The sequence below is a fragment of the Gallinula chloropus genome (genome assembly GCF_964237585.1).
Source record: "Gallinula chloropus genome assembly, chromosome: 2".
In the NCBI taxonomy this organism is placed as follows: Eukaryota; Metazoa; Chordata; class Aves; order Gruiformes; family Rallidae; genus Gallinula; species Gallinula chloropus.
Window position 1 is genome coordinate 65,591,014 of NC_140086.1, and position 22,117 is coordinate 65,613,130.

Genomic DNA, 22,117 nt, shown 5'->3' on the forward strand with positions numbered 1-22,117 from the left:
TTTACATGGGACTGGGTTTTTGGTTACAAGTTTCTGGGCCAGACCCAGCAGCCACAGGGAGTAACTTCAGAGTATTTGTTCTACGATGAATTTGTGCTGCTGGCTGCAGCTTGTTCTGTTGATAACTCTTTGTAAAAGAACCAAGACAAGATCAGACTGTCAGTGTATTATTGTATTTAATGGTACCAATAAAAACAGCCATTACCTGTTTTTAAAGTATGTTTTAACAACATGGGAAGTAAGAACACAAGCGGTACAACCTTTCCACAAATACAAACATTCCAGCTATATGGAGAAATAAATAACAAGAATCTCAAAACCAAGGTATTAACTTAATTAAAATAACACTGTACAAAACTTGAGCATAGCAAAAAACAGCTACACTGAGTCTCAAACTTAGGGAAGTATACACTGCTGTATTAACTCTATTAACTACCACGTCACAGTGTGCTGCCATTGCTTGGTCTTCTCAGAGTTCCACTTTCAGTCAGGATCCTTGTAACATTCAGTATATCGATTCCTTAGTTAAAGGCAAACAAACAAAAACAGGTTCAGTGGTAAAATACATTTAAAAGCAGAAGTTATACTGAAACATTCAGATGCTGATAATGGGTTTGGATCTTTCTTGGTTTTTTCCATGGTATCCTTTTGATAGGAGTTCTGTAGATTATCCACCTGCTATTGCATGAAGAACCACCTCTTTTTGTCCATTTTGAAGTTGCACTCCCATCCTACTCCAAGTTTATGGATCAAAATAAATATGAAATAATAGAATCCTATCTGTCATCCCCATCCACTCATGATTTTACAAATCTCTCTCTCAGGCCAAGAAGAGTCCTAGTTTTCTACTGCTTCTTATGTGGAATATATTCCACATATTTTGTTGTCTTCTCTAAATCTTTCACAGTAATAAAGTCTTTTATCTGAAATAAAGAAACAGAAATGTGTGCCCTATGCCAGACACAGGCAAAGTATGAGTTTATGCAATAGCAAAATGAGGATTCCCATCTTGCTTTCCATTCTTTCCTTAATTCCTTGTATTCAACATACTCTTCTCTCTAGTAAGTTTCCACTGATCTGAGGAGGAGCTTTTGAAATTCACCAGTCAGCCAGTACCTTTAACTGTCCTGGGTTTGACAAAATTTTGTCATCCCGATACTCATCCCTTCTTCCAGGTCATTTGTGACAACACTAAACAGCACAGGCCTACAGTTCTCTACTGGAATCTCTTTTCATTGTTAAAAGTAGTTGCCCATTGCTATCTGTTTATTATTTAGCAGTGCAAGGATTTCCCTCTTTTCCCACAGACAGTTCTCATAAAAGCCTCTGATTAGGGCACATATCAAAAGCTTCTTGGAATTCCAAACAGACTGTATGAACTGGATTACCTTTATCTGACTCCTTTGCTGACCTCTTTCAAAGAACTCCAGAAAATCTCTAAGGAAGGATTTCTTACCACAAAAGCAGTATTATTTCCCCACAACCACTCTAAGCAGATCATAATTTTCCAGGTGTCCACTAACTCCTACCATGTTTTTCTAAATGCTTTCTATTCACCTGTCCAATAATAGCTGGCAGTTTCAGAGATGACCTGGAATCCTGTACTGGTTTTGGCTGGGATGGAGTTAATTTTCTTCAGCACAGCCCTTAAGGTGCTGTGTTTGGATTTCTGGCTGCAACAGTGCTGATAAGAGTGTTTTGGCTGTTGCCTAAGGGTGCTTGTGCAGAGTCAAGCCTTTCTCTGCTACACTGCACCCTCACAATCATTAGGTGGGGAACGGGAAAAAGACTGGTAGGGACAAGTGACCTAAACTGGCCCAAGGACTATCCTATACATCGTGCTCAGCAGCAAAAACTGGGGATGGGGCTGGCATTCCCAAAGATTGGTGTTTCACCAGTTACATCACAGACACAAGAGTCTCCTTTTTTCTAGTAACAACATACTTAAGGTTACTCTCTCTCTCTCATCATGCAAATGTTACTATGCACAAATTGGGAGAGAATTTAAAAAGGAATTCAGCAATTACTAACACCTTCATGGGAAGGCAGCCTTTTTTGAATTACCATTCCTAAACTGGTTCCTGCACAAGTTAAAGGAGGAAAAAAACCCCATGTCTCTTCAGTCCTCCTTAATACCTCAAAGTTCTTTGACCCTTGTAGTCCTTAGTACTTCACACTGCTAACCATGTAATGCCTATTTTTACATATGTGTGTTTGTGTCTGTGTGGGTTTGCATGTGTATGTGAATTACCTCTGAAAGCTGGATTTGCTGCTGCCATTTTGTGTAGAGTAGCATTAACCTCCTCAACATTCTTATTTCTCACACTGTTCAATAATTCAGTAATGATGATGTTCTCATACGCTGGTTCCAAAGAGCCACTTGAAAAGTTTTGGGGTTCATCTTCTTCATTAACTGATAAGGACCGCTTAGCTGATCGGCTGCTTGAATAGTCTTAGAGAAGAGAGAGAGATTTCAGTAAGAGAAGATTCTGAACAGTCTTCATTAATTATTTCTCTAAATAGGGCTTTTCAAAACAAGCATTCCCAGTCTGGCACAGCAGGGTCGCTGGTAAGGTTCACATGGGACTTTGCCATTATTTTCACACAACTGAGTTGAAAAGTATGAAGTGATTTCTATTTACAGAAAATCCTGGAGAAACAAGGGTGGGGAAGTGGGCAAAAGCCATTTCCATTATGCTTATAAAAAGGAACTAAGACTTCCAAGTCTCGTATATTTACAGGTCATTGCAATTTTTGTTATTAGTGCTTTGTTCATTCAGGTTTTCAAAAGCTATGCTTCCTAGCAAAAAAAAAAACACCCAAGAAAATTGCCACTGCACTGGAAAAAAAATCATACAGAATAGCTGCACTAGTATTCTGGGTATTTTTCCTCTCCAGTCATAGGATTGTACTTCCTATGCTTGAGAAACATAACCATTTTGTTTACATCAAGAGGGAAATGACCACAACGAAATCCAAGATTCTTTGAAAAAAATTAATCAGAAGCACTGAGGTCAAGTAGCTGCAACATTCAGATACTAAACAGAATTTTCCATCCTATACAACATAATTTTATTTCCACTGGCATCTTGATTGCACTAGACCTGGGCTAAAAGGGGAAAGAAATGGGCAGAGGGGGGGCAGGGGAAGAAAAGCCAGAGTTCAATTTTGAAAGCTTCCTTAGAAACAGTTGCCTCTGGACAGAGAAAAGTCAGTCATAATTAATTCAAATTTTCCCCAAATCCTACAGTTAAGTAAGATGAATGTTTCTAAATAGCCTAACATTTGTAGAGAATGGAAAAAAAAAATCGACCCACAAAACAATTTATGCCATTTGTCCCTGGCTGTGTTCTGTTTGTAAGCTCTGGTTTTTAGAGAAGCAGGAAAAAAAGATCACTGAAATTTTTGCAAGGTTATGTATTAAGATTAAGGCACATTCCAGACTGCAATGCTAACATTACCAGTATCAGAGTCGCTAATATCTGCTGAAGTCAGGTCAGACTGTTCTGTGGAATGTTCTAATGCTTCTTCTCCTTTATATTCAGTATCTAAGATGTCCTATGAGTATAAAAAAACAACCAACCAAACAAAAAAACTGTGTTCAGAATTTCATCAAGACAAACCTCTTAAAATGAAATGCAACATTAAAAAAAAAAAAAGGACAAAACACACACAAATAGAAGACCAGTATTTCTACTACCAAATCTGAAAATTCAAATATTTATTTAAAAATCATACAGCTGGTAATGAATTTTCATGCACACACTGGCTCATGGTATAGCTGTGCATCTGAAAAAGCACTATATTAGGTCAAGAAGTGATACTTGTAGAGGGTAATTCTCAAACTGTCAGGTCTAAAAAGGAAGCATTTTACACTTGAATCAAAGATTTAATTTAAAAAATTAGCAATTGAAAGACAGTTTAGAACATATAAAAATATCTCTATAGCTAATAAGTTACTTCAGTCAGAACTTGATTGTTTTGCAACATTAGATTTTGTCCTCTTTCCATATGAATAAAACAAGAAAATCTTATTTGGAAAAACCTATAGGGATAAGGTGAAAGTAAGCTTAATGAGGGAGTAAAAATCTGTAATCAGACACAACTATGGGCATGGAATTTATCATGGAGAAGTACTCACTTTGCAGCAGAAAAAGCAATAGAGAGAAGATAGAATATGGGAACAAAGATAAGCTTATTGTAATAGGTCATGTTTTAAGAAAAGCTTTTGAAGACAAAAAAACACAAAACAAAACCAAACCAAAGAAAAAAAACCTCCAAACAAACCAAAACATCACTCTACCAAAACACCCAAACCACAAAAAAACAAAACACAAAACTTTTTTTTCTTGAAGTGTCACCTCTGTGACTCTCTCCAGCTTTTTGGCTGGTACTTACCTGCATTTGTCATTATCCACTTAAGCTTACCCTTTAAATAAAAAAAAAAATAGGGAAGCATCTGTAATGTGAGGCTTAGCTGTTGTGGTGAAGGAGAAGTCTGTTTAATACTGACAATTCTCTGTGAGAGATAAGAAATGTTTCCTATGGCAAATATAATGAATGGATCACCAAGAGGAATGTTCCTACCATCCCTGTTGACAATGAGGGAATGAATGAATGAAAAACCATTCCAAGTGTGGAAACTGTGGAGATTATGGTACAGTGAACACAAGTGGCAACCACAGCAGCTTCAGAGTACTCTGCAGAACACCATCAGACTATGCCTATGTAAAGACAAGTCAGTCAAAAGTAAGAGAGAAGGGAAAAACTGAATTTCTAATAGTGTGGGAAGAAAGAGACCTCAAGGGAAACCAGAGAGTAGGACCAAAAATCCAACCAACCAAAGTTGTATAAGAAGGAAAAATTCATGTCAATAATGTTTGATTACATTGTGAATGAAGTGATGGCTAGGGAAAGAAATGGGACACAACAGGAGCATCAGGGATGCCAGAAGAGATGAGAAAAGCTGAAGCTAGAATTGAAAAGGGGTAAAAAACACAGAAAAACCTAGATACAGGGAAAAGCATGGGAAAAAAGAGACAAGATGATTTTTAGCTTCTATTAACAACAACAAACCCAAACAAGGTCCTCTGAAGAAAAAGTATTAAGATTCCTCAACAGAAAAGCTGTAAGCTTATCTTACCATCGCTACAAAAATTCAAGTGTTTAATGGCCACAACTTACAATAAAGTCTCCACAGCAATTTTTTTAAAGTGTAATTAAACTATCAATAGCAATTAAAACACATAATTACAGGAATCTACAGACTCATAGAGCAAAACCAAACCAAAATGCACATTACTTTTTTTGATGCAGCCTGCCGACGATATTCCACTAGTGCATCTGTAAGAGTCTGGGTAACTTTGAGGATAAATGAGGCATCATCTTCATTCAGGATCTCAAAACTTTGCTAGGAAAACAACAAATAAAACAAACAAGAGCACATGGCTGCAATTGATTAAATAAAAATCTTTGTTCTGAAAGATTAAAGTATCATGACTGTGTTGTTATTACCTAAAGTAAAGCCCACCGTTACAGCATTTTTTCCTCCTGCCATTTCAAAAATGTCAGCATAAGGATTTTATCTCAGGCATTGTGGATTAGATGCAAAATGAATTTTTTTTACTATTTGAAATATGATTGGGTAACTGGTGGCCAACAAAAAAATTACTAATTGAAGTTTATAAAACAAAATGGGTTGATGTTAATTATAGAGTCGATAGTGGATTTTTAGTGATCTGAATTGCCATGCTTAAAATTATTTCAGCTGTTAGTAAAATTTACTAGTTTGCTGCAATTTACCATGAAGTCAACCACAAAGTAGAACGTTCCTGATGAAACAGGAAGGTACCTGCAGGAAGCTCATTTTTTTGTCTCTATCCTTTAGTCAGACATTGCTGAAGTTGCAAAGCAAATAAAGTTTCTACTTTTAACCCCGTAAGTTTGGGGAGGGAGTGGGGGCAGGAAATGGAAGGGGATCCTAATAGAAAGTAGCTGCAGCTACCCAATACAATCCTGGGAAAAGGAACAACCCAAGGATATGCCTAGAAATACACAAAGTAAAATGTTTTTTTCCTTAAATATTTGGATCTCCTCCCAAGATGCCTGCATACAAATGACAATGTACAACTTCCCTGAGGCAACATGGTCATAATTCATTTCTCTAGAAAGTAGCAAAAATCCAGAATACTACTAAACATAAAATAAAATATATGCCACCTTGCTTTATTCTAACCACCTTCTTCCCAAAAAGCCTAAGGAAAAACCAGGCCTTAAAGCTCTGAGACTCTAGTACGGACACAAGTGCCAGCACTAACAGCCCTCACAGAGAGCTACAGGCATCATCCCTCTCATCTGGAGCAATAAATTTCTGCTGCAAACACTGCCACTGGGCACGATGTCTGAACTGAACTACAGGTCTGTCCTAACAAGTCAAAGTCCTCTGGATTAGAAACAAAAGCATTTAAACACTCCAGACAATGGGAAAATGTAGTAAAAACATAATGCTCATATGTGACAGCATAAGAGGGATTATCTTATATTTTTAAGACTAATTCTATTTGTCCCTCCTGGTTTGCAGAAGTTATATTTCATAGAATCACAGGAGTTGGAAGGGACCTTGAGAGATCATCGGGTCCAACCCCCCTGCCAAAGCAGCTCCCTAGCTCATATTGCACAGATAGGCATCCAGAGAGGTCTTGAATATCTCCAGAGAAGGAGACTCCATATTTAAAGAAGATCTTGTCAAAAGCAGGTAGAAAAAGAAGATGAACCTGGGGCAAGGATATCTCTGCTATCAGGTAATAAAAGAAATACCATTACTTTAATAACAAAGTTGAACATACTGATTTTCACAGTTAAAAAAGTGTACAGCATGGATAATTATGGAACAACTGAAGTGATTCCATGAGCACTAAGCTGATACTTGTAAAATTACTTTCCACTACATAAAAATTTATTGCCTTTTGAATCCAAGAACAGAAACACATAATGCAGCTTTAAAAAAACCCCAACAACAAAACTTGGTCAATTTCAGATTTTCCAAAACAGAACACTGTTCCAATCACATTCCCACCAGTTCCCTTTTGCATTCTTGGAGAACAACCATACTAAGAAAGAGGGAGCCTCAAAACAAACTCAAGTTTTATTAGCAAGTTTTATTAGCAAGGTGCAATCTTTACACCTAATAACTTCCTTTTTAAAAGAGGAAAAAAGATTTTATGATAGAAGTCCTTAAATTACAATGCAGTAGCTGACTCATGGGAACTCAGTAAAGATTTCCATACAGTTTGTCCCTGATGCTTTCAATAAAATTAATAAAAAATAATAATTTCTTTATGAAAGACCAAAGAAGCTGTTAATACATTTAAAAAACTGACAACTGCTGTCTTTCAATACTTACTGATTGTTTTCTCTGCTCTGTGGGTACATAATATATATTTTCAACAAATGACCAGAACTCAGGTGTTCTGCCACTTATTTGACAAAGGGAATAGGTAAGGGGTTTTAGTTTGTTTCTTTGCTTTGTTGTTGGGTAGGGATTTTTCAATTTGGTTTTGTGGGGTTTTTTTTAGTACACAACTGTTAATTTATTTCTTAAAAATTGCTTCTTTCCTTTCTGCCTCTCAGGTATTTTTCTTCATTCTGTTTCCTTCCATTACTGAACTACACTCTATTTGAAAATGATAGGCCAGCTACAAAAGAAATTAAAAAAGAAATTTTAAAAGGTCATTTACTTAACCATGTTAACCTTTAAGTTCAGGAGTGGAGTTAAGCTACAGTTGAGAAAAATGCATTCACTTTCAATACAAGTCATTCCCCTAACAGTAAACCAGTACTTTGTCAAAAACCCTGTCTAAAATCTTCAGAATTCATAGATATATTATAAATTCAGTGACACTAATTTTATCCTGAATCTTACCTTCTGACAAAATATGGTGTTAGATTAGCAGACTGCCTACATTTTGGCTTTAATCTTACTTGCTACATTTTAAACTTAACTAATTCTGTGATTTTTAATTTTTTTTTTCTTTTCAAACATGACATTGCAAGGTAAGATTGAACACTCACCAAATAACCCAACAGTTCTTCTTGACTACTGAATTCTTCAGGATTTGATGTAAATTCTTGCTGTTTAATAGTAAAAAAAAAAAAAGTTCAGATATCTGTCATGCACAGTAATTATAACTAAACCAAACATTAATTTTTATTATGGTTACTCTAGGTTCTTGCTCTCATTAAATTGTGTGTGCTTGTATGAACATACATGTGTTTTTTATGATAAAGTAGGAAAAAACCTTATTCTTAATGGTTTTACCTAGTAGCTTGTAGCTAATTTATTGCCAATAATATTAGTAGTTTGAATCATCAAAAGCAAACACCATTGCCCATCATGTATTAAAGTAATTATTTCCCCAACTGTTTGTAAACTGGAGCAACCCATTAATGCAAAAATACTCACCTCACCTTCCTCGTTTTCTTCCTGTGATTGTTTATTGGTCTCCCACCTTAAAATAAAGAAAACAGTATAGAGTTATCCCAGATAAAATTGCAAAAAATTATTCATGAAGTTTTATTTAGTGTGATTGATTGGAATGCAAGTTCTAAAACACAGAATTAAAAAAAAAAAAAGTAGTTTGACATTGGTTGTAAAAGCTGTGAGCTTACTGTATGCGTTGCAGAAAGACAACCCCCCTAATTACATTAGGATTTTCATCAGCACTTCCCAAAATTGCCTTAACAAAAACCCCAGCTGTAACAAGAAGTATTTTACAATGCAGCTACAGAGACACTAGACATACAGAGATTCATATGGCCCAAATTACTAACCCACATCTGGGCTGGTTTGCAGCTACAATTGCTACAGGTGCAATTCTATCCCTTTGCAAGCCCAGGAACCAGGGCTGAGAGGGGTTGTTTTTTTTAAAGCTAACCAACACCATATGGCTGCCAAGCCTATGTCTCCTTTTCTTGAAATCTTCTATAAGAATCAACAGTGTAGCAAAAGGTGATATTTAATGAACTCAAAGTAACTGCCATCTCCAGATGACTGTGCAGCATTTCAAGGAAGTTAGGAGTATTATAAATTCTCAGACTTATACTGCAGAATTCTTAAATGGAAGCATCAGTTGACTGCTTGCTGTCAGTGAGAAGATGATTTTACTCCTTTTAGGAAACTAAGTTCACATGTCTCAGAAGCCTCACAAAAATAAACAGTAAAGGAACAAGCTGAAGTCCTAATTTAGCAACTAACTTCCAGCTCAGTCTCTTGGTGGAACATCTGGCTGCTCAGTTACCCAGGATCTATCTGAAGAACTGTATTAAAAGAACGATGCTAAGTGATTTTCCAAAGGGTGCTGTTCTTAAACAGGACTGCACAGTTAGTGTCAGTGTCAGGTAGAAATAGACAGCAGCAGTTCCAGATGTACATGTTTGAACTTTGATTAATTCCCTATTTTTGAAGTTTTCACAAAGTAGTTCACACTCCAGATTAAGAACTGCTACAGTTACTTGAAAGACAGACAAATGAACACAAAGATTCATAAGCCTGGCTGAATTTGGTTTCAATTAATCTTTTTCCTTAATGTTTGCCCCACAGAGAGGCAAAAGTTCTGCAGAAAAAGATGTTTCAGGAGCAAGAACATTTCTCTTTTTACTGAGTAACAGTACACAAATAAAATGTGTTAGAGCTCAGTGCCTGGGAGAGATACTACTGGTCTAAAGTTAAGAAACATTCAAAGAGAATTGTGTTGGAGCAAAACATAAGAACTTATTGTTGGAACAAAAGTTTGGGATCTCATCAAATGCCACCTTCTGGTTCCTGATGCTGCACAAAGATGACTGATTCTAGAAATAATCCCCTCACACAAAGGTTGATAGTTCAAACTAAACTCACAATACTGTTATTGATAAAGATGTTTACAAACAGCAAGCCCAGTTTCACCATTTGAGAACCACACACAATGCTTCTTATTGTTCCTCCGTGAAACCTTTTGTAAAGACGAACCCTCGTTACAGCTATTTACTGATTATCTTTTCCTTCTAAAATCAGTTCACATACCACCCAAATTAGCTGACATAATGCCAAAATAGGGGGGGTTTTTAAGTCATAAGTGAACATTATTTTTAAATTTGTAATACATGAGGATTATGCCTTAAGGATAACACAGTTAAATGTAAAAAATAGTTGACGAGAGTTTAGAGCTCAGCACAGTTTCAGGACACAAGCATCTTACTATTATAACATGCCTTTTTTCTTCACACCATACTCTACACAAACCCAGTGCAGACAGTTATCATCTACAATGTTTTCCTTTGAGTAAATTTAAGGGAGTTTGGGGATGGTGGATTTCTGATTGTTTTACTTTTCTGGATTGTTGCCTTTGCTGCTGCCTTCGTTCTTGTTGCCTTTGCTGCTTTCAGTAGCTTTATTAGGCTCAGCCTTCTCATCTGGTCTTGCCTGTTCCTTCTGGCATTTTTCCCGCTCCTCTTGAACATTCTTTTCATCTAAAACAATAACCAATATATTTAATAGTGTTTTCCTAATCTTTTAAAGTATTATTTGCTTAGAATTCTTTTAAGGACAACATCAATAAAACCTAAAGATTTAAATAAGGTATCTTGTGAAGAAATAAAACAAAAAGCAAAGATTTGGTTCAGCCATGAAGCACACGTTTGTATTTCTGATCAGAAATATTCTGGATGAGAGTAACAGTAATGCATGTAGACAGAACCCTAATCTCACCTTTGACAGCCAAGCAGCACCTTGTGATGTTTCTTCAGTTACACGGTGTCCACTGACTGGTTTTCAAGAAAATAATTATTTGTCAAATATTTTAGATGTCATAAAAAAACCCCCATCAAATATACTTCACTTTTATTCTTCTTGTGCTCCAAAGTCTGGCATTCAGCTGTTCCTTGTTTTTATCCCTGACACCAAAAACCATCTTATAAGCCCCAAAAGAGCCTGTGTCCCTTTGCTCCAAAATACACAAAGCAAAATTTTCTAATTATGAAGCTTGTCTTGTTTCTATTCTAAAGTGTCCAGCAACACGAAGTAGAACTGGACTGTTTCCTTGGCAAACACTGGGGTTATTCTTCCCTCCGCTGTACGCTCCAGCCCGTCCACGCACTGTGCAAATACACCTACAGCAGAATGTAACTATAGAAGCTATTCACAAACATACACACAGTAAACATTTCATGCACTGGTGAAAGTTTTTAAAAAATTACTTTAAAAAATCATTTTTCTCTTACTTTGAATGACGTCTAGCATTTTTCCATCCTTGTTTTTACAATCTGGTTTTTCTTCATTACTAAGTGATGCATCCATATGCTGAACTTTCGCTTTCGATGGGCTGTCATCTGCATTAGGATCTAAACAAACATGCTTGAAATGTAGCAAAACAGACATTATCTTGATAGAGGAGGGTTCTAAAACTGCACTTCAATTTCAACTAGCTTTGTTTCTGTGCACTATTAGTTACACATGTTACAAATAATTTTATAAGCATTATTATGTGACAGCATATTAAATATTACCTACATATCAGTAACAAAGTTTGAAGTATTTTATATCCTGGTTATAATTACACATATAAGTTTCTTAAAAGGCATAAATATTACACATCTAGTCAAATGCCACATAGCCATGTGCAAAATTACCCACTTTAACCAATGGGGTACAGTCAAGAAACATAATTGGAATAGGATTCAATTTATTTCAAAACTTTCCTAGATTCAAAATGGATTATCTTTCATCTTCAGACTGTGACACTGCTAATCTAGATAAGTCTAGTAATAACTCAATAGAAGTAACGAGACGATTAAGACACCATTTACATACTAATATGCATAAAAATTAAGTACATTAGTTTTAATTCAATTCTTTATTTTCACACAGGTCTGCAAATTCTTAGCCATTTCCTGAAGTGACACACAATTGTATTGTGTCTATCTGAATGGCACTGTCCTACAGTGAGCTTTGAAAGGTTATAAACTGAGTGGAGAAGTCTCACCTCGTTCCTACAATTTTAAAAGTATCAGTGACTAGTAAAACAAAGTTTTCTTCCACAGGTAAGAGCTACAGCTACACTTGAAGAACACTGCCTGGCTCTCCAGACTGAAAATTTACACACACACACAAAGCTTCAACTTGCTCCTTTTGCCTGGTTCATCAAAATACTTGTGAGTAGTTGACACTGCAGAGCCTGCAGCAGTTACTGGGTTGGTTTTTTTTTTTAAAAAAAAATCATAGGTAAAGGATGCTGGGAAGTGAGGGGGACTGGGATGGAAAGAGGGAGCAAGAACAAGGCCACATAAACTGGTCTCTCTAGTTCTGTTGCCCACGGAAGAACTTGTTCATCCATCAAGTGTTCAAAATAAACCATACAATATGCAGTATAGAGCAAAAGCACACACTACAATCACTGACCAAATCTTTCAGTTTTCCCTAAAATCTAACTGATTTAGATCAAAAGCAGTTTACCCAAATTAGAAATCCCACTGAGCACACTTACATTCTTGCCATCTCCTCCTCATTATCAGAGCATCTGTAACAACCTAAAAATAAACCCCATTTATTGTGGATAAAATTATTCCATAGGTATTTTCACCAGATTCAAATATTTAAAAAAATAATAATAATATATGAGCAGCAGTGTTAAACACATATGTGCAAATCCCTAAATGGATATTTAAAAAGTAAGTTAGTTACCTGGACATTTATTTACCACACTTAAATTTTTGTTAGAGATGGAAAGGTCAAATAGGTGGTCTCAGAAAATACAGCAGTAAAGTTAAACCAAGGTATGCACACTCTAGTTAAAAGTTTCTTAAATCAAAGATGGATTTGCTATGGATGTAGTGAAACTGTTCCTAGAAAAACAAAACTGTCTAGAAAATACAGATGGAATTAATTATTTCTACATCCCTGAACATAAACCTCAAATAAAATACATAGTCTTGAGTCAAGATGAAATTTGAATTAAGTAGGTCAACAGAGAAGGTTGCTGCCAGTAGTCAGTTTGGGTTTTCTTTTAAGGAGAGGTTTAAAATGAGGGATATGTAGGCAGACTGAATCAGATGATCTGAAATCTCTCCCTTCTAGAGTGCTCTCTCTAGAGGAAAGACTTCATCTTCCAATATTCTCTTTTTTTTTTTTTTGACTTAAAAAATTAGGATCAGCACAGGCTCTTATTCTTGAGCCTAGCTGTGATAGGATCACACAGAAAGAAACAGGTCTTTTTTCAGATGGGCAGGTCATAAGAAGCTTAAACACAGCAACGTTGCAAACTCCACTGTGAAACCAGACATAGCCTGTGCACGTTAAGTAGCGCTAGCAAGAGATCTTGCCCAGAAACACTACCTAACAGGCAGGATGCTGACAGACACTGAAATGGGTGGAGAAAACAAATTTCATGTGTACCATAAAGCACACTAAGCACTTGAGTAAGCTTGTCATGAATCAGTGCTAAAGGTATGCCTCAAGAAGAAACGTTATCCTGCCCAGATAGAGGCGGTAAGCATTTCTAAGTAATACCGTGGTGTAAACATCAACAGAAAGCACTATGAAGATACCTTCCTAAGAACATGCTTCTAAGAGTGCTGCTACCCAAGAATTCAAGCTTGTGATGCTCCTCTGATTCTATGGTATTGCTGATGACCTCATATCCACCTGCAAGTTCTCACACTTCCCTCTGTACTACCAGAATTTTTCGCTGGCTCCTCCGAGAATTGCCACAAGGTGCTAACAAAGCAGAAACTAAGTCATAAAAGTAGTTTCCTAGCAATAACAAAACAAGTTATTTTACATACAGAGAGCTAGGAACTGATTAAATATTAATATAGATATTTTGTGTCATTTGTGCACTCTAGAGTCATATTTCTGTAGGCTGAGTGGCAAGGCAATTACTTCAAATGAGAAGCACTTATGACAGGAGTGACCAATGGGAAACTCTGTCCAGAATAATCTTGTAATAAATGTTAAAACGAAGATTTCCCTATCACCCAAAGCAAATCTGCCCACCTGAACAGAAATTACTTCATGCTTTTAATAAGTATAAAACTTCCAGAAGTCTTAAGGAAGTGTACCTTTATTTGTTTTCTGCCTTCTTTCTTCTCAATTGTTAATGCAACTTGCCTCACCTTCCTGTTCAGCTCAGAGCCTTTCCCCTTAACTTCATTAGATTCTGCTATCTCAGGATAATGTTGTTTCTAGAAAGTAAGGAAACACAAATCCCAAAGTCACACTTTATCCTCCACAACTTTTTCCAGATCTAGCACAGCTAATAATCATGGGATATAGGTTCTGCTACATACTTGTAAAAAGCTGATTTATTAAAATCAATATATACATATAGAATCACAGAATAATTTAGGGGACTGAAGCCAGGTGTTCTGCTCAAAGCAGGGTTGAGAGTGGATGCTGAACTGGTTGCACAGGGTTTTGTCCACTTTGGTCTTAAGCTCTGAATACAGAGATTTCCCCCATCTCTCTGGGGAACCTGCTCCAGTGTTTGACTGCCCTAACCGTGAACATATCCCACAAGTCAAGTAGGAAACTCCTGTTTAAATTTATGTTCCAGCCAAGCACCTCCAGAAAAGGCCTGATTCTGCCTTCTTGGTAACTTCCTCTGAGCTACTGGAGGGCTACTATTGTATTACTATTATATCCTACATGGGCTCTGTGGCTCCACACACCTCAAGTTGGAGGACCATGACTGCAGGAATGATGAACTCCTAGTGAACCCTGAACTTGTGGGTGATTTGCTGCTCCACCTGGAACCCTGTAAGTCCATGGGCACCGATGGGATTCATCCCAGGGTACTCAGGAAGCTGGCTGATGTCATCGTGAGACTGTTGCAGAATGACTTGAGAAGCAAGGCCATGAGCCTATGGAGCAGTTGTTCAAGCAGTCGCCTGTGTAGCTTAGTAAGACCAGGCCCCATGCTGTCTTGGTGAGAACAGAAGGGTCAACAATCGGTCAGCATATTCTTGTGTATCATACAGCATGGCCACAAGATGTGGCAGTAGGAGGTGTGATAAGGATTCAGTGTTCCTGGGACTGAGAAAGAGACATGATTCCCTGGCTGCAAGATGGGTGGAGTATGTAAATGTAACCTTTAGTTAAGAGCCAATTAAAATATAGTAAGTATAACACGTGGTAGGGGTAGTATAAAAGGAAGTGTGTGCTTGCAATAAAGTTGAAGTGCTTTATCAATCACATTGATTGGCAGCATTCTTCCCTCTCGTTGCAGCATGAGACCTCTCTCAATTATTTTTCAACAGTCTTGGGAATGTGGAGAGGTCCCAGTTGACTGGAAGCTGGCAAACATTGTCCCAGTTTTCAAGCAGGGTAAGAAAGAAGACCCTGCTAATTGCAGACCTGTCAGTCTCAGCTCAGTGCCTGGTAAAATTATGGAGGAAATCATACTGGGAGTTACTGAAAAACATCTAAAGGACAATGTAGCCACTGGTCACAGCCAACATACGATCATAAGAGGAAGGTCCTGTCTATCCAACCTGATTTCCTTTTATGACAAGGTCACCCAGCTGGTTGACCAAGGGATGATAACATTAGCTCCAAAACTGCCTCAAAAAACTGTATGAAGCAAGAAGGATAACATCTCATGAGGAACTAACCAAAACCCTCATTCCCTGCCACTCCCCGTGCCACAATGGGTGGGAAGAATGGAGGGAAATCATTACTAAAGTGAAGTGTGCACCTTTACTTCAAAAACTTACCAGGTATGCCAGTCTATGCTTGAAACCACACACATGCATGAACATGTTACTCAGTCCTGTTTTACAGTGGCACAGTTGACATTCATAAAGAAAAGGGAAATTGTCTTTTGATCGGTATTCAATTATATAATTAAGTCCTGTATTGAGAAGAAAAAGAGTTGGGAAATTTTATGTTTGCTGAAACAAATAATCAGTGCTACTTACAAAAGAAGTGTTAAAGGAAGTGATTTCATGCCAAACACATGAATCAAGATTTTTAGAACCATCAATTGTTTTATGCTTATGTTGTTTAGACTTCCTCACACCAAAGGTACAAAGCTCATTTTAAGATGCCTTATATTTACATCTGAGGACAGACAGGTTTTTTAAAAATAATCTTTAAAAAAGGGGTATCAACAATTTTGGTTTTTGTTTAATATTTAGAAGGGAATATATTTTAATATATGCCCCTGCATTTATTTTTCCTGTCTACTCTCCCCTCTGCAGGATGGGCAGTTAAACTGCAAGGTATAGCAATGATCATTTAAGTCAGAGTTCATTTCTGTCATATCACCTTAGATTGTTTCTACAGAATAATCTCAACATGTGGTACCTACCCTAACAAAAATTACTGCAGGCCAAATCCAACAATTTCCTCACTATGACAAGATACTTTCATACCATACTGTGTTCATGTAAGCACAGCAAGATTTTATTAAATATTACCTAATTTTATATATATATATATATATATAATCCATACTCTATAAAGCCAAGCATCACACAACCAAACAATTAACAGTCTTAAAAGCCCTCACCAAGTGCCGGTTCTGAGTCTTTACACGTATTAAGCTGCTCTTCCAGGGTCTGTCCAAGAAACCTCTCTGGCTCAGTTTGCACTGTAAGATGAAATCAATTTTATGTAATCCCACATCATCTTTCTAACAATCAGTCTTCACAGCCTCAAGTCACATCACAAAAACCCTCCAAAATGAAACGAACTCCTGAGTTTAACCTTTGGCCTAGAGCAAATATGCTCAGAAATTAACTTGCAATTGAATGCCTGCTCATACATGGCCCCACATCACAAATTGTCAGTTACTGAGAAGCATTATCCCCCGATCCTATTTTCACTCTTTTTATAGCATTTTGTTTGCAAGTATTGTTTTAAATACTATTAAAAAAATATTACTGTGAATGGAAAATACAGTGAACTTAAATGAATTCCCAATGACTGTACCTCAGAACATTTTATTTTTCCACCCCTTTTTTTGGCATTAAATATTCTTACCATAATCAGGAAGTTTTACAGCTGTTTGCACTTGCTCCCCTGAGCCACTTGCTGTTTTAACTAAATAAAAGCAAACAAGTGGAAATAAACTTGTAAGTACAGAAACCATATTTTTTTAAAAAAGAAAACTCCTTAAGCTTTTGTTTACATGAAAAAAAGCTACATTTAGCTTTGAATGTGCTATGAGTTTGGTTTTTTTTTTCAATAGACAGAAACATTTACACTGAACACCACCAAAGTTATTTAACGTAAGGCAATTTAACAAAGCAGGCAGAGAAGACAACCAATCAAGCCACTAGTTAGCACACATCACAGGTTCAAACACACATTACAAAATTAAATTATTAAACAGGCTAAAATTGTAAGTAATTATGGCTGTAATTCAGTTTATATGGAGGACAACCTTCAACAAAAGAAAAGCCTGATTCACTGCAGCGCAAATACCTTTTATTCTATCATGAACAAAGCCTCATTCCATAAATTTCAGGGCTACTTTAATCTAATACAACACAACAATTCCATTTAAAACTACAGAACTTGAAGCACTTAAACTGTCCACCCACATGCTGCCTGCCAAGGTACTTGACTCAGCCCATAACCCTCTTGTCTTTTCCAAAAGGTCTGCAGTTGTTCCCTCCTCCACTAAATGTTTCTTTTCCTATCCACATATGACACAACACAGCTGGGGCTGTAGAACCTTAAGAAAGGTAAGACAGGGATGACCACATAACATTATCTGCCACTGAGGAACCTGGAGAGACACAGTATGAGATGAGATTCTCCATGTTTGGGAGTGGAATGTCAAGTATGCAGAAGCAGCAAGTGCTCTTCCTTGAGTAGGGGCTTAATGCACTCTAAGAAAAAAACACTAGGACTTCAGAAATTCAGAAAGCTGTGCATTTTACTACATGGAAATAAAAAAAAAAACCCAACAGAGACATCATTCACAGTGCCTGAAACAACAGCAGCTAAAGGCAAATTTGATTTTTTTAATCTCTTAAGTGTCTCTTATCCCTGTTACTCTCCAAATCTGATATTGCTATGAAGTTTAGCGTAAGGTGGGAGAGGGCTTCAACCTACACTACTGCAGCAGAAAGAGTCACATATGCTTTGATTACAGAGAGAATCTTCATGAAAACCCTTCTTGAGTATTTAAGTTACAAACAATATTGTGTTGACAACCAATGAAGCTGCCGGCTCATTCCTCCCAATTAGATCTTGCTAAATGCCAGCTGCATGTCAAAGAAATAAAGAGACACAGTAACTGCCTACCAATTCACCTCTCAACATTTTGGGATCCAGTAATTTCAGGGCACCCATTTCAGCAGCATCCAGCTGCTAAATATTCGATCGCTTAAATTTCCTTTACAGCCCATACAAAAATTCCCAGATTTTATAGGTGCAATGACTATGTGTAACTTGGGCCACAACTTTCAAACCCAATTCCAGCAGCACTGCACTGCAGAAACTTGTAAGTATTTTGTTGCATTATAAAGCAGAAGGAGCAAAACAATTATGAACACAATTAGAACTGTATTGCTTCTGGAACTAGACCAGCTCATAAAGACATGGGAAGGTTTAATGATGTATTAAACCTGTTAAAAGTACTTTGCTTCAGCTAATTAATGTATTTTGAATAAGCTCTTTTAAAAAGTAATTATAAAGTACATGGAGGAAGAAGTATTTCTACATTCTTTGAGGAGCACAGTTTTTTAAAATACATTTTAAATCTTGAAAGTCTTGACTTCTTTGAGGTTTCTCCAAACTTTAATACAGGTGATTTGTAGTATTGTAGCTAGGACTTTTTAATAAACTTTGCACAGTTCTGCCTCACAGTACTGATTGATTTCTGTAGGATTAGATAGTTATGCCATTAAAGAATGCAAGACAAGTCTTAAAGCACAAGTCTTGAGAAAGTCTTTTTTGTTTCTGTCATAAACAACTCACTGGGGTGGGGAGAAAGGTACATACATAAAACAGAGTAGGAAATAAAAACAAAATCTTGCACTTACCAATGCCATGAGTCTTCAGTGCTTCTTCAACCTAAATTACCAAGTTATTGACCAACAAGAAAGACACTTAAGATTCAAAAAGGTACCAGTGCAAGCATTTCATTATTTATAAAGTAAGTTAGCTTAACAGCAACACAGATTATCTCATGTGAATAGATCATTACATAAAACTTGGAAGAGACATTTTTTTTCCCCACATTGCTGGTGATTTAATTAATTCCATTCTGGATCTGTTAACAGCCATGTATTCTCATACACTGTCTTTACTAACACAAATAGGAGACACAAAGTAATAAAAAACATTTTCTAATGGGACTAATGTACAAAATTAAATTGGGATTTTTTTTTGCAGTAAACAAAATAATAAAGCAACAAAACTAGCTTAATACTTGGAATTGCACATTTAACACTACATTAAAAATTCCATTTCAAACCCATATTCTATTGCTGAATAGATCTGTAAAGTCTAATAAAAGTCACATTCAAAAACTCATCTTACCATCTTGTGTTTGAATCCAAGGAAGTGAGTCTGCAAGTTTAATGCAGAGGCACACCAGATTTTGCAAATCTAGGTTAAAGAGAAGAAGTATTTCTAGTATTGTGCACAGACCAACAGAAAAAGATACCAGTGAAGCAAACCAAAACAGTTGGGTTATCACACTGTCACTACAGGCAAATTCTACAAAAGTAGCATCCCTCCAAAGACAAACTAAAGCAGCTTCTAGAATTTTTCTTTATGAGGCTCCAAGACCACCCAAATACAGTGTAACAAAAAGGAATCATATAAAAACCCCAAATCTCTCCAGAACACTGTAGCTATCTCCTCACGTATTTCTGTGTGGATAATAAAGGTGGATCCAAATCTCCCTCACAAACTACTAACCAAGTCTGAACCAGAAGCCAGGCATAATTGTAACAAGCCAGTGCACCTGCCTAAGATGAGCCAGTTGTTCTCAACACTGCATCCAGACCAACACACTTTGTCTTACCAGTTTAGGGCCTGGCTCACTCACATGCATATGAAGTTTTTCCAGTCACAGCTGGCTGATGCCTGGGCTGGTTCAGAACGGGAGCAAATTAGGTTTAAATTCATGTGACTGAACAAAAGCAGTCCAAATATTTTTCTCCTCCTCTTATAAAACCCCGAGATTTTGTCCTCCTCTGGAAAACCCAAGATGCTCAAAAAAAGCAGCAATAAGACTGAGAATCAGATAGATTAGGATTCTTTTTTTCTAAACAGAAGCTGCAACTTAATCTTCCACTTTAACACCCTTGTTTAGAAACATATTGTTTAAATTACTCGCTTTAATAAGTTTTTTGAGACACATCCAAATCAAACATAACAAAGACAGCAAAGTAAGTTCAACTGCAGCACCATTTATTATTTTGCTTGAGAAGGAAAAAAAAAATCACACTTCACTGAGTACAACTTTGCTCTACCGAAGTTATTTTGCATTGATTGCAATTTTTTTCCCTAAGGAATACTTACATTGCAGTAGAAAGGGTTTACTTGCTTCTTTACCTCAGCTTCAGGGTCCATATTTGATCTTCAGACGATAAGGAAGCTCCAGGCAAACTGCAAAAAGATTGCAACTATTACATTAGCTTTACAGCATCATTCATGTTCTTGTTTCACCTACTGCAGGGCCATGCACATCCCCAATTTAATTTGTGCCTCGCCTTCCGTCACGCTGAAGCTTTAAATCTCCAGGCTCAACCGATCCTATTTTGTAACTCGGGAGCGAAGCACGACGTGGAAGGAAACAATCCTTCTCCAAGAGGCTGCCTCAGGAGACACAGGGCCGCCAGAAAGTTACGCACACCCCGAGACAAAAACTAATCCAAGCTATTTCCAGCTTCTTCCCTGGGATTGAAGCGAACGCCTGGGCCGGGGCAGATGACAGGCAGCGGGTGTCATCTCGGGACCGCGGCGGGGCTTAGAGGTGGGGTGCGGAGGTACAAGCCCCACACGAACAGAGGCACCGAACAAGCGAGCCGGCCCCCGGGCCGCCCGCCCGCCCCGCACGTCGCGGGGAAGTGGCCTTCCCGGCGCTTCCAGCTCTGCTGCGAGGGACGGGCAGACGGACGGATGGACGGACACACCTGCACCCGCAAGGAGCCGGGGAAACCGCCAGGCGCCCGCTGCACCCAACTTACCCCAGCCCAGCAGCGGGCAGTGCCGGGGCGGGGGGGGAAAGCCGAGGGAGTCAGCAGGCACCGGCACGCCCCGCTACCCGACCAGCTCCTTCCCACCAACCCTTCAGGGGTGACGAGCGCCGGCCGGCGGCAGCTCCCTTCTCCTCCCCGGGCTGCCGCCGAGGGGAGGGGACTGAGGCGAAGCCAGCGCGCGCGCGCCTCCCGCCCGCCGCTCCGCGCCCCGCCGCTGCCGGCGGGGCCCGGGGCGCACCGGGGAGGGCAGGAACTGCGTCACGCGAGGCGCGGAAGGGACGGCGAAGGGCCCGGTGGACGGTAAGGTGAGAAGGATCGGAAGCCGCGCGCCGGCGGGAGAGGACGGCGCTTGGCAGGAGAAGCGGCGGGGCGCCGCCAGCCCGCCTCCCGCCGCCGCCGCTGGGGGCGCTGGCGCACGCGCGCGTCGCACCGCCGGGCGCTGTCGGAGGTAAAGCCCGAGCTGGCGCTGCCTGCGGCTGCACCGGGGACCGGGGGGGGGGGGGGGGGGGGGGGCGGTGCGTCTGGGGACCAGCCCCCCGCCCAGCTCGGTGCCGCGCCGCACGCGTGGGAAGAGGGCGTGGGGTGCCGCGCTCGCGGCGTGCGGCCCGGCAGCTCCGCTGGCGGCTCCGCGCCGGGCGCGGGCGGGGCTGCCCACCCTGTTCCCAGCCGCCGTGGGGTGTTTGTTCCCCGGCGCAGCCCCCGCCCCGCAGCGCCGCCGCACCTGAAGGTTCAGGGTTCCCCGAGACGGTCCCTCCCCGCGGCACGGCGGGGCTCTGCCGCCCGGCCCTTCCCCTGGGAGAGGCTGGTGCCGCGCCGCCTGCGCTCTGGAAGGGGCGGAAATCCAGCGCGGGGTTTGCGGGGAGCTGAAGGAGCGCCGGCGACCTGCCGGCGAGGAGGTGAGGGAGGGAGGGAGGGAGGCAGG

At 39.1% G+C, this 22,117-nt stretch overlaps 1 protein-coding gene across 1 annotated transcript; it reads right to left on the reverse strand.

The window, feature by feature from the left end:
• Nucleotides 1-157: 157 nt before the first annotated feature.
• Nucleotides 158-21,344, reverse strand: LOC311205377 (uncharacterized protein). The gene is made up of 17 exons (XM_084279777.1): nucleotides 21,184-21,344; nucleotides 20,516-20,602; nucleotides 19,526-19,594; nucleotides 19,027-19,057; nucleotides 17,015-17,074; nucleotides 16,542-16,622; nucleotides 15,745-15,881; nucleotides 14,092-14,214; nucleotides 12,519-12,561; nucleotides 11,257-11,376; nucleotides 10,365-10,506; nucleotides 8,462-8,507; nucleotides 8,071-8,130; nucleotides 5,303-5,410; nucleotides 3,462-3,558; nucleotides 2,252-2,452; nucleotides 158-520 (listed from the first exon to the last, which is right to left on the reverse strand). Exons 2-17 carry the CDS (start codon nucleotides 20,564-20,566, stop codon nucleotides 441-443), a joined length of 1,449 nt encoding a protein of 482 aa, XP_084135903.1. The 5' UTR covers nucleotides 20,567-20,602; nucleotides 21,184-21,344; the 3' UTR covers nucleotides 158-440.
• Between the last annotated feature and the right edge of the window lie 773 nt (nucleotides 21,345-22,117).

What these genes read in the sequence shown, in the direction of transcription:
- LOC311205377 (XM_084279777.1), bottom strand. Translation starts at nt 20,566, where the DNA reads ATGGACCCTGAAGCTGAGGTAAAGAAGCAAGTAAACCCTTTCTACTGC. An exon ending in GAGGAGGAGATGGCAAGAAT is followed by an intron (nt 11,377 to 12,518) that starts GTAAGTGTGCTC and finishes ATGTTTGTTTAG; the next exon opens with ATCCTAATGCAGATGACAGC. An exon ending in AAAGGCAACAATCCAGAAAA is followed by an intron (nt 8,508 to 10,364) that starts GTAAAACAATCA and finishes CTTTATTTTAAG; the next exon opens with GTGGGAGACCAATAAACAAT.